This window comes from Montipora capricornis, chromosome 5 (assembly GCF_036669925.1).
Source record: "Montipora capricornis isolate CH-2021 chromosome 5, ASM3666992v2, whole genome shotgun sequence".
NCBI classification, from domain to species: Eukaryota; Metazoa; Cnidaria; class Anthozoa; order Scleractinia; family Acroporidae; genus Montipora; species Montipora capricornis.
The window spans coordinates 13317928-13331153 of NC_090887.1; the positions used below are offsets into that span (position 1 = coordinate 13317928).

At 39.5% G+C, this 13226-nt stretch overlaps 1 protein-coding gene across 2 annotated transcripts in view; it reads right to left on the reverse strand.

Moving 5' to 3' along the window:
- Window positions 1-12177, reverse strand: part of LOC138049555 (phospholipase DDHD1-like) — a 20484-nt gene extending 8307 nt beyond the window's left edge. For both annotated transcript variants that reach the window (XM_068895879.1, XM_068895878.1), the window contains exons 1-9: window positions 11590-12177; window positions 8314-8441; window positions 7513-7555; window positions 7009-7137; window positions 6128-6269; window positions 5344-5456; window positions 4595-4701; window positions 2406-2840; window positions 700-846 (exon numbers count right to left, since the gene is read on the reverse strand). In XM_068895879.1, coding sequence (XP_068751980.1) covers window positions 700-846; window positions 2406-2840; window positions 4595-4701; window positions 5344-5456; window positions 6128-6269; window positions 7009-7137; window positions 7513-7555; window positions 8314-8441; window positions 11590-11968 — 1623 coding nt within the window. In that variant the 5' untranslated portion in view covers window positions 11969-12177. The remainder of the gene's footprint in view (window positions 1-699; window positions 847-2405; window positions 2841-4594; window positions 4702-5343; window positions 5457-6127; window positions 6270-7008; window positions 7138-7512; window positions 7556-8313; window positions 8442-11589) is intronic.
- Window positions 12178-13226: the final 1049 nt, after the last annotated feature.

The following is a 13226-nucleotide window of genomic DNA, read 5'->3' on the forward strand; positions in this document are numbered from 1 at the left end:
GTTACAAAAAGTGGCCAGAGTCCGTGTTCTTGGTGCTAACCAAAAGAAAAGCGAACTCTGTGGAAGAGATTGAAGATTCTCTACTTTCTCAAATCCCACAATAACATCTCTTTTAACTCCCCCACCCCTTCCCCTCCAATAAAAAATTTGCATAGGCATTGTTTTCCATTTCTCTTTATGTCCTAAGAAAAATCGAAAACAATAATTATGCATTTTGGGGGGAGGGGCGAGGACAACATGTATTATGGGATTTGAGAAAGTAGAGAATAGAATAGATCCAACACTGCGCTCTCTATAAATATAAAGTTGAACTTTCAACCAACAGTTTCGCTGTTTACTGCCGCCAATCAAGTGTTTGTGGACCGTTAAAAGTCCAGTGTAACAAAACTTTCCGTTAAAACTAAAGTCGACCTCAAAAAGCAAGAAATGATAACACAAGTCAAGAAAGACTACTCAATCTGGGATAAAAGTTTTCCCGGCATAAATAAACGCAGTTTATAGACAAACCCATCTCAAAAACTGAACGAGACAATTGTTTCGAGTGTACTATGAACAAAAAAATCACATGATCGTTTCGAGCAATTCAGAATTTATAGGTGATCATGATGCCTTGAAAGCTCTCGAAACAGCACTTGTATCTGTTAATTGCGAATTGTAGTTGAAGTCGAGCGCTTTCCTCAACAAATCCCTATTCCTTACCACAGGGTCCGCGGGATGATATATGTTCATCAGACGCTTACAAACAGATTTTGGGAGCACGTGATCTTCCACGTCATCTTGAGGTCTGATTCCCCGCAACGCAAGCAATGCTGCCAGCGGAGATCCCACACAGAATAAGTTTTCGACCTAATAGTGAACCAAACACAAGGGGAGAAAGCAAAATTAGTTTAACTCAACTGAATGGATGAACAAATGATGAAACATCAATGGATTCTACATAGTGTATTTAACAATTATGAAAATGAAAAGTAAAATGCGTTGGATATTAGATTGTTCACAGCCAACGAAACATGTGGCAGCGATTTGGCAATAACCCAACTCCTACACAACAAGAGAGAAGTGAATAATAATTTCACTACATTTAATAAATTTTGAATTTTTCCATACATAGAAAATTCGCTTCACGACACAGATTATTCGACCCGACCAAAACTGGGCGTTAAAATACGGTACACATGAACTCACAGCCGCGATCTAGTAGGGAGCTTAAGCACGTGACGTTTTTGTGACGCGGACGGCAATCAGAAGTGAGCTGTCTTCCCTTTTAACTTGTCTTCACACAACTAAATGTGTATTGCTAGGTATCTTTTTCTCCATTAGAGATGATTAGTTTACAAAACTGGGAGACAATACTGTCCTGTCATGCGAAACGTTCACTTCCGGTTGCCGTCAGCGCCTAAAGAATGTCGCCGCGTGCTTAAGCTCCCTTGTGAGTCAATCAGAACTTTCGGAACGCCATAATGATGTCCGAGGCATATTAAGGGTGGTCGTTCAGCAGCTTAAAGAAGAGGTCACTTGAGAGAGCTTTCATTCACAGTCTTACTTGTCTATTCAAACTTAAAAAACTATATCCCCTTTTATTAAAAACTGAACTACGGATATCAGATTTCCAGCATTTTCACTGGCTCGTGGGACACAGGCTATCAGTTCTTATTAAATTCTCAAAATTCTAGCTTTCTCATTGGTTCACTGGATCTCGGTTACCAGCCATTATACTTGCGTTTGACCTTATATGGAAATGAATGCGGCAAATGTCGGTCAGCATAAAATCTCTGGCGTTTGGAATTTACATCTCTTTTCAATCGTTTCTTAAACTTAAATAAAATTTAGCAAAAACGAAGGTTGAGAATTTAATAAAACAGTTATTCCATTAGCCCTCGTTGGATACGAGATTGGTAATAGCCAACTCGACGCTACGCGCCTCGTTGGCTATTTACCATCTCGTATTCAACGCAGGCTCATGGAATAATGTTAATTATGGTCGACCATTGGCTCAATTGGTTAAGCATCGGCCTACTGTGCGGGAGGTCGTGGGATCAAAATCTCCGGCCGAACCAACACTTAGGGCCTTTAAATAACGGAGGAGAAAGTGCTGCCTTTGTAATGATATCTGCAAATCTAGTCTTCTCGGATAAGGACGATAAACCGTAAGCCCCGTCTCAAAACCCTTCAACGTTCAAAACCCTGTGGGACGCATAGTTAACATTGTTCTGAAATCCAAAGAAAAAGAAGAATTGCTTTTTTGGCCACAGTAGCACTTCAACTCATTCTGTTTAAAGTCAGCTCAAAATGGGTCAAGCAATCAACACCTAGGAAAGGGTGCTTTGGATTGAAGCGAGTTTCCAAATTTATCACTTCAGCCAGTTTTTTAAAATTGCCTCCATTGTTGATAACCCATATCATACCTTAAATCTCAGAGCATAGGGACATTCATCTGCGCTGGTGTCTTTTCCATGAGTTTCATGTTCAACTTCGCTTGTAATCATGGCTTCCAGTTGCATAACTCTACTGCGAGCCTTGGCAAGCTCAAGTCTCAAGTTCTCTTTATGTTTTCCCGAAGATTCAGGTGGCGTAAAACTGTCATCCACTTCAAGTGGACTTCGACTAGCGACTGAACGAAGGTAGTCGAGGCTCTCTGTCAAAAATCCGGTGCCCGTCGTTGCATCATGGGATAGATGCCTCAATTCAATGTCCCACAGAGTAAGGATGTCATATGCTATGACGCTGCCCAATGAATGAGCTACAATTGAAACTTTGCAATTTCTTTCCAAAAAATAAGGATTTCTTGCGCAAAACATGGCGTATAAGCGATTCATTTCATCCCGTACGCCATCAATGATCTGTAACAAAAAACAAAACTGCAATTTATAACGGATGTACTTACTATCTTGAGTCTGATTGGCTTAGAACTTACAGTTAACTCTGGGAATCACACAATCTACAGTTCCAGATTCTCGACGAATCTTTAAGTTATATGAAGGGGGTAGTTTCTAAAGAAACTGTGGTGCTGCGTCGGTGGGGAAGTAGTATACAAAAATTTGGTTTTATCAACGGAGTTGATAATGTAAATTGGCTACCGTACAGAGATTCTAAAAGCTGACGTTTCGAGCGTTACGTAGCCCTTCGTCAGAGCGAATCCAAGTTATATGCACTATGCATTTTAGGCCAAAGGCACCAAACTCGATCAACACTGTCTATTTCCTTTTGTTTTTTAAACAAATAAATATGGATTCCAAGTGAAAGTCCTATAGTCCGTTTATTTCCTTACACTAAGTAAGTAAGTAATTATCATTATTTACCCTCGGATTTGTAGAGTAGATATAGTAGCTTATATCTCCGAGCATAGAACAGAACAACTCTTAAGAATCCCAACTAGCCCGAGGCAAACCAGTTGGCTATTTACAAGTGCAGCCAGGATATTGAACCAGGGACTTTCTGGAACAAATTCAGCGAGTGGTCAGAACGTGTCTTGAGCCCGGGATCTCCGAATCTCAAGGCAAGCGCCCTACCCACTGGGCTGCACTGCTTCCTCAATGATGAATCAGTTGGATCTAGTTTTTGTAATAATCTAGTTGTGGCAATTGGTATCGGCATCCTTGGCCAAATCCATCAACCAGCCCTGGTGATGAAGCAAACGTCGAAATGAGAGTGTCAGGACGTCCTCACTGGTTGCGAGAAAGGGCGCGTGTCGATAGCCTACAAGATGGTCAGCATGTTTCTTGAGAATTTTTTCTTTTACTACCTTATGTGGCAATGCTGCAAACATTTGCTAAAAATATAGTAATATCTTTTATCGACGTTTTGGTTCTCAGGCAATTTTTCGTTCAAACAGCGAGCTTTAAGTGTTTTTCATGGAGCTAATGATTGAAGATTTCAAGAAATTTCGCGCGCACAAAAAGCGTGACTAAATTTTGGGCACTTTCGTACATCACAATGATCTTCACTATTGACCCTAATTAGATGCACACCCAATATTGACAACCAACATGAAGTGTCCCTTTAAGGACGGTGCCTCCTATTGTTATTGCACATACGTTCTGCGCATCTCAAGATACTCGGATTTCCAATAGGTGAAGCTTACTAATACAGGGATATTTTTGCGCGGTTTAAAACTTACCGGAGAAAGTAGATCTTAGTAAGTACTATTGGTATCCAAAATGAAAATCGGGGGCAACCATGCATTTTTCGGTGATAATTAAGCTTCAATTTGAGAAAGAACGCCATACATGGTTCTGTACTTTGAAGCTTTTTACAAATATTGTTCACGAATTACCTTTGAAAAATGCGTGGTTAGCCCAAATTTTCTTTTTCGATTTCAATAACACTTGTTAAGATCTACATTTCCCGCATAAGCATAAACCGCCCTTAATTGTCTGTATTTCGAAACACGAGCGCTGCTGAAGTTGGGGACAAGACCCAGGGGACACCTTGTGACACTTATTAAAATACGCGTGCATATAATTAGGGTCAATCCTGGATATACCTGTTGAGGATTCCAAAAGATCTCTGACAATCATGAACCAGCATTTATCTCATGTCTAATGCTCTGGGTTCAAGTGTCTTTTCTCATTTCTTTGCAGGTGATGGTACTTACCTCGTATCTATAAAATGGACTTGTGTAATACATGACATCCATCATGCTTGTGTTCAGCAGTTTCCTGAGACCCGACATGGAGGACGGCGTGACACAATCAATGGTTCCTGAAGAAAAAAAAAAGGAAATTGCTTTGTTTACAGTGAAAGTGAATTCAGCAATAAAGCTAGTAGTTACACGTAGTAGAACATAATAACAATTAATTCTTTGATTGCACTCACGTGATAAGATGGCCATGTTGGTGCCAAAACAATAGAAAAATGTACCTTACGTTTTGTATAGGTAATCACATGAGGCCGAGTGCTATTAAGGATTAATTGCACGAGTGTTTTGGACATTTTCCAAAACACAAGTGCAATTAATCCTTAATAGTACGAGGACTTACGCGATTACTTGTTTATCAATAAAGGGTAAAATTTATGCATTGCTATGCAACGGATTAACCAATCATTGACAGGTAATCAAGCCCTCTCTTGATTACTAAAAATGCCCTTGATTAAGAAAAAATTCCCTCTGTCTCAGCCAATCAGCACTCAGTAATTTTGCCCTTTATTGATAAGCATAGTAATTAAGAGTCAAATTCCCTAAAGGCTTTTTCGCTATTGTTCTTTCCACCAACATAACGGCCGTGACGTCAGGTGCAATCAAAGAATAGGTGATAATACCTGATGGTTGAGATAATCCTACATGTAATAGTTAATAGGTGATAAATTAAGGTTAATAAACTTGTGGACACAATGGTTAGTTACCTTCATCCAGTTTGAGTGAGGATCGCCATTCCACAGGAATAAACTCAATGCGCTGATCATTTAGAACATCAGATTGTTGCTTGTTCAATACAGTGGCTGCCCCTTGACGAAGGCTGTTAATAATATATTGATATGAAATTATCCTCTGATACTGACAAGCACATAGATTTACATATAGTTACATCATTTCGAATAAATTGTTTTATTATTTTGCTTGAAACCAAAATTTTTTGCAATAGCTAGACCCTGTAGATCAGCTAGTCCACAACACCAGGAATTTATACATGTAGTCTGCGGGTTCCTTAGCATTCACAAAGCTTTATGAACAACGGCTGTAAAGATGTAGCCTATGCTTTATAGTCCTTATAGGAGAAGACTCAGAGGTCTAACCACTTGCAAAAGCAGCACTATCTCTTAAGTTATTAGCCTGGAGTGCAGGCGTCTTATCGAGCTGCCATCGCCATGTTGGATGGATGTTGGGAGGCACCTCTCCCGCTTTTGACTCATCCTCTTGGTGGCAATTTATTCCTCTCCCCAAAATTCCTCTGCTTCCGAAGTTCAAGATAGCGGCCAAAAAGTCTGGGGAGGATTATGCTTAGCCCATGACCACTAAAAGACTTGCTCGCCAAAAGAGCTTGGGTGTCAGATGGTCTGGCTACATGTAAGGATCGCATCCTGACCTCCTGCTTAGTGGTCTGATGGATATCCAACCAGGCCAAGCCGTAAGCCCTTCATGTGCACAACTTTCTTAAAATGCGTTAGAATCACATCATAGAGTACTTACTCAGCGCAACTCTTGACAATATTACTCATGTGTAACAACTGACCAATGCCATGTACGACAAACACCAAATGAGAAATGTCAGGGGGCTTGTCGTCAGGACTCGCATCACTATGGTAACCACGATGAAGCTGGCTAGCAGCACCTAAAACAACAAAAGGATTCACTTAGAAAAAGACCAAGTTCATTACTGTTTTAAAATAACTGGATAAGGCTGATTGTGATACAAATACAAATATGAATATGACAGGGATATAAAAAAGTGACTCAAGTATAATTAGGCAGTATAAAAAATACCATAATACTCTTTGTTTGTCCCTCCAAAATTTTGCATAAGCATTGTTTCCAGTTTCTCTTGGGACCATTGTAAGTCCCAAGAGAAAAGAAAAACAATGCTTATGCAAAAATTTGGAGAGACAAACAGAGTATTACATATGGTATTTTTTATACTGGCTAATATCCCGAAGTCATCTCATGGGATACTGCTAACTGGCATCTGTCTGGAAATCTGTTGTGCAGTATGTCCCAGCCAACACCACAGGATAGTGGTGTTGCTGATAAAAGCACGAAGAATTGTGCAAATTGGGGAGGGTGTTATCCAACCAAACGGAAGACTTTCTTAATGAGTCAAGCTCTACCAGTAAATATTGGGACAGCAAATTGACTTGAATCAAACATTAGTCCTCCCCCCCCCCGACCCATTGAGATCAAGGAAGGGAGCCAGACTACCAAACAAAATCCACTTACCACAGAGTAGAAGACTAACAGACTCACCCTACATGATTTTTGTAGAGTTTGGTAAGCAAACCTGGGACAGATTGGTGGAAGAGGATGTGCTCTTTGCACTGCGCAAACCCTGCTCCTTTCAATGATAAATATCTTACCTGATGAGAATCCAATCTTCTCACTAACATTCCGAATGATCCTGGACTTCACATCATCCCAGTATAGCCACACATCTGCTATGTCATTCCATTCCACATAAAAGCCTTTCAAAGTTAGGCGACCAAGTCCTAAGAAGTTTTAAAGAGCAAACTAGTAATGAAAATTAACTTCTCAGTATCTATAGAGCAGTTTTCAAACGACTGTTGAAAGTAATTATGTGATTGCAATCCACTTGGTCCCCTTACAACTACTAACATGTGTTAAAGTTGTAGTAAATTATAATCCACCTGTATGGTTTCTGTTTTGACTTTGTGGAGGAAATAACAACTTGCCTTATTCATTGCTTCCCTTGGAGGTAAGCTAATGAATGGTGCCCTTAATTTCCTAGCCAAGAACCAAAAAATCAAAGTGTATAATGTTCATAACTGTGGTGATCATCAATGTTAACAATATTACTTCTTTTCGCAATTCAAAGATATAGGTCTTTAATTTATTAAAGTTACCCTGTCGTTCAGAAACTGTTTCAACTTGTCCAACTGGAAGACCCTAAAATGAAGCACAAATGTCAATAAAAAATAACCCTAGTCAATTAAGTGATAATTTTTTATGAATTTTTGGATTGATTTCAAATAAACAGTTTGGTTTAAATGCAAGACAAGCAAAGGTCCCTATACACCCTTTTAATAAGTCTAATATATGCTGTTTTCCGCTAATGACGTCGAACTCGTGCTTTCAAATTTTATTCAGAAATGTACAAAGGCTTAAAACTTTTCCGTTTTCTTTTGTTTTTTTAAGCCTTCGTACATTTCTGAATAAAATTTGAAAGCACGAGTTCGACGTCATTAGCGGAAAACGGCATATATTAGACTTATTAAAAGGGTGTATAGCCTGCCTGGCAAATGTACTTCCGCATGTCATTTCTCTCCACCGAGTACCCTTCAGTGGAGAAAAACAAAACTATGTCTGTCACACAGGCCACGAATATCAATGTTTCAATAGGATAATTTGCAAATATTGATACATGCTGTGTATGGTAAACAAAGTGTCCTCCAAACCTTCTCCTCAAGTTTTCATCACAAAACTCTTATAAAAGCTGGTGATAAAATGTTACAAGGTGTCCTTTGAACCCTAATTCCCAAGTGGATACAAACAGTGACCCCAAATGCAATTCAACAAAGCCTTCAACATTAATTAGAATCCTTGGCCTACTATAATAAACAGGTAGTTCAGGTTTGGACAAAAGAAACTATGCACTTGCCCTCCGACATGAATACCTATACTGGGTTTAAGGAATTAGGACCCACCATAGCACGCCACATGGTTTGGTGTGACTCCTCAATCTGTTCAGCATCGTCTTCAGTAAGGGGTTGCCAAGTGTCAGTGGAAGATGATCCAGTGAACCATGTTCCTCGACATACTGATATACTGTTACCTGCAAATGACGAAAAGGGTTACAGCATTTTCAGAAATATTGTGACTTGGATTAACTACATACTGAAATAGTACTTAAAGATAACTAAAATTGAACTAGAATATAACATTTTTGATGCTGTTGGCAGTCCGGTTGGCTTACTTACACGTAAATGTAGCTGACCAATGTGTCAATGTGCTGAAGATTGTGGGTTTAAACCAGAGTTAGACTATCGCTCAGGGTTAGGGTCTTAAAATACATGTACACTGTATTAAGTCCATTAACAAATGGTCAGACTTTCAAGTCCCCATACAATGAGGAACATAGGCTTGGAGCATGTCTCACAGCCCTTTGCTGGTACGTAAATCAAGTTAGACGAAAACCTCAAGAGCCCACTCACTGTTTTAAAAGAGCAGTAATCCACCATCTTTTCGCCTGGCACCTTCCATTTCCCAAAATAATAGATAGGTTTGAAAAAAGCTGTAAGAGGATTGGCTGAGAAATTAATGTACTTCCAAGCATTTCACTTCAATGCGCCAACCTAAGAAAAACGCTAATGCAAGCCCTATAGTAAAAAGGTACCTACTTAATTAATCTATAGACTTGATAAGATACAGTGTTTGACACTTACTTTTTTACTTATTTGCCCTTTGGGCAACCAGTTTTGTTTTTTGGTTGCCCATGGTTTTTTTTTCACTTGCCCACTTTCTAAAGACCTGCTGTCATTAAAACTCAAAGAAGGCTTGTAAAAATGTCAATTTTGCGTAAAATGTGTGTAAAATGGGTTTGACAGACCAACGCGACTACTGTTGTGTGTCCATGGTGTTCTAGTAGCTTTCACCGTTTTGCTTTTGCAAACATACATTTAAGCGATTTTCCTTTTCTGTAAGAGATCAAGGGAGATTCCTTGTATATCTCTTAGAGGTTAGGCTGGTTTTGAATTACCCGTAAATGCCATTTGTGCAATAGTATGTTCTTTAAGCCTTTCAAAGCTGGTTGAAATTGTGTGACGAAAGGTATATTAATTTGCTTGTGCGCTTGTTTGATATCGTAGTGCATTTGGCCGTACGAAAACTGGGTTCCATGGTTCCATTGTAACACAAATTATCAACTTAAAGGATCTAATAATTTATCCCTACCCAGAATAAACACTACATCATACGGATCTAAATCAATTTAGGTATTTTGGACCCAAGATATGGAATTTCTTAGATGATAAATTGAGAACTGAATGTGATCTTCAATCTTTTAAGAAATTTATACGGAACTTTGACTTTGAGAATTTATAGTAATATTTTTTATATATGATATAATTCTTGTATACATATACATTCATATTTTCAATAGGCCATTTCCGAGTTCATGTCTGCCTCCTCTTCAAAGCGAGTCTAAGTGCGAAGTTTTTGTGATGGTAATTAGTTCTACTTTACATATGAATAAAAACTAATTTTCATAACAAAAACTTCGCACTTAGACTCACTTTGAAGAGGAGGCAGACATGAATTCGGAAATGGCCTATTCATGTGTATACATTTAGTATATTTAGGATATTTTTTTCACTTTAATTTGTGACTTATTTATGTACATGTATACATTTGCTCAAACTAGCACTGGTGTGCTATACAAAAAGTGAATTCAAATAAAGCTTAACTTGTGCAATAGTATGTTCTTTAAGCCTTTCAAATTGTGTGACAAAAAGTATAATTTTCTTGTGCACTTGTTTGATATTGTAGCGCATTTCGCCATACAAAAACTGGGTTCCATGGTTCCATTGTAACAAACATTCTTTCCGCGTGGAGAAAGATGGCAGCTATGAAGCTAAAGATGTTCCTCCTTCCAATCTGTTTTGAGGTTTCTACCAAAATATTTTTAACAGAAAAATAAATGACAGCAAAGACAGATAATGTTGCCATTTTTAAATTGTGTTTGCGGTGACTACATCATATTACTAGTCACTTTCTTCGTTGCCAGTCAAATTGTTCTGCAAAATATCAGTCGAACAAAAATTCTGATTGCCCAAACGGCCAAGTTTTAGAGTTGATTTACGTGCCCACAGATATATTTCACTTGGGGGCTGCTTCAGGGGTGCAGGGATGGTGCAGTGGTGAGAGCACTCGCCTTCCACTAATGTGGCCCGGGTTCGATTCCCAGACTCTGCATCATATGTGGGTTGAGTTTGTTGGTTCTCTACTCTGCACTGACAGGTTTTTCTCCGGGTACTCCGGTTTTCCCCTCTCCTCAAAAACCAAAATTTTATTTGATTAGCATTGATTTGTTAATTTCAATTTACAGTGTCCCTAATTAGTGCTCCTGCACTAGAAGATTAGACACCGTAAATAAAGTTCCTTTCCTTTCCTTTTTTGTCCTGGGCAATCGGGCAAGCGTTAGTGTCGAACACTGGGATATTTCTAAGGGCTTCTTCATATCAGCCTTGGTTGACCTGGCTGGCTTGGTTTGCAAGCCTTTCGTCTCACCACTAAAATGTTTGTAAAAATCTCACTGTGTCCAGCCTCATTGACTTGTAAGATCTCTGTTTCTGAGGCCGAGATCTTGGTTACCACAATGGAAAATTCTCCAGACAACAGTTCAGGGTGGTTAGCAGGGTTAAAAGGTACAAGGTATTCTGTGATAGGATTGGATCACCTGTTGTTTGTGCATAACAATCTCGACCCCAGAGCTCTTCTCTTGACTGAGGGAGAGAAGAGCTATCTTTTTGGTTTTCGTGAAGAACAATCAAAAGCGTCTCTAATTAGTGCATTCATGTTAGCAAGAGGAGTGAGCAGATGCTGTAAAGTTCAAATAGCCAACTTTCGGCTATAAGAACCCTACAGGGCATGTTCTCCTACACAGAGTTTCCCAGAGCCCTGGATCGGCTCTGGGGCCAGTTTCTCGAACGTCCCGAAACTTTACGGGCCATTTTCGGGTGTCACAATTCCTTTGTATCTCAAGAAAGGAGAGGATTTAAGTCGTCAAACTTCACAGACATGTTTCTTTTAGTTAGCTTGAAAACATGTTAAAAGATTGCCTTTCCAAAACAAGCGGTTGGCAGTTTCTCAAATGGCTTTTCGGGCTCGAAAAGTTTCGAGAAACGGGCCCCTGGTGACGAGAATGCCGTGCATGACTGTGTACAAAGTCCACTTTTAAAATAAACATTACAATTCTTACAAACCTTTCCAATATATAGGTTTGCATTCTCTGGCTAAAATATCCACTTCGTAAAGGCCTCCTTTGATAGTCGGCATCTCGTACATTGATGATGAATCGATGACTTTTGAGCTATCTTCAACATTGCTCTCAAGCATTAATATTTCCCGAAAGCAATGCTCTATAGCCAAAGAGTCGCTTCCATTGAGAGGCAGCCATTTTTTATCTTCTTTCACATACCACCTTACTCGCTCCGGTTTAAGCCCCTGGAGAGCTTCAAGATGTTTCTGAATGCTTGCAGAACGTACTAATTTGTTAAAATTTGAAGGAGGAGGCGGCCTTGGAGGTTTTGGACGTGATCCAGGTTTCTCGAAATTTTCGTTTTCTTCGCTATCGTCGCTCATAGCTACGCCGGTGCAGACGTCCCTGGAAATTCAGCTTTTATCATATAACCTTGCTCTTTCAGAAGAATCTTAGGAAACCATGAGAATTGTCTTTACTTCCTCGCCGAGTGTCACCGCAAAACAATGATAATACACTGCAAATTCAACTTGAAAAGGCATCAGTGATTTTTAAGCACTTTTAAAAATCAGACCAGTCTCCTCTTCAGCTGAAGAAACCACAGGCATCCCAGGCTCAGTGTGAGTCTGGCCGACAAAAACATAAGGAATCCCGATAAAAAGCTTAAGAAGATGATTATATGAAAAAATTCTCAATTAAAAAGCCTAACCTTATTGCCAACGTGGGTAACTTCCTTCCTGTGTGGTTATTTTCCAGATCCGACGCGATTTGAGCCGTGTCTCAATGAGCTGGCTGGGAAATTTTGTTATTGATAGAGGTTTTGCGTGGGAATTACTGACTTTTTCTAGCATATCAACCCGAGCTGGCTGTAGAAACTCTGAAGACTGAGGACGACTAAAATAAAAATAAAAAAAAAAAAAAAAAAAAGAGAGAACCCCTTCCCTCTCCCAGAGAGTAGTCACAAACATACGACGCCTGGTCAGAGTGATTGCACTTGCGGAAAAAACTGTTTTGTCCCGGTTTTGTCGCTTTTGTTCGGTCGTTTTGGATCGAGGGATTTGAAAGTGCACGGAATTCCTGGCTGGGAAATAAATTTGATCAGCTGGCTGGGAAATTTCTTGTGTGTCTTGCTGGGAAAAAGGAACAGATAATGTTTTCCCAGCAACACTGAAAAACACCTGAAAATGCCTTAATAACATTTATTTTCATTAACTGGGGTATAATAATACATTTTACAACAAATTGGTCGTTGGGTGCCCCTGTAAGAGGTCCATAGAAGGAGGTCTATAGGACCAGACGGCCCGTTGTTAACAAGAGCACAGCTTCTTGTGCTCATGGAATATGTATTAAACAATCCCACAATCTATTTGAGGGAAATGGAACAGTATCTATTTGATTCAACCGGCAGCTGTTAAGGTCGTTCATGCATCACGCGAACTAATATTTTACGGGTAGCCTTCTCAAAGAGGTGTGGTTTTTAAACCCGCTGACAAAACAACCTCCGAACCAACCAAGTCATTTAAACCTTTGAATGATTCACCACGTACCCGGGGTTCATGCCAGCAAGGCCGAAATCGAGAAGAATTAAAAGCAAAACAATGAGTAAAGTGCAACTCATGCTTCCTCGCTATTGCATCAGGA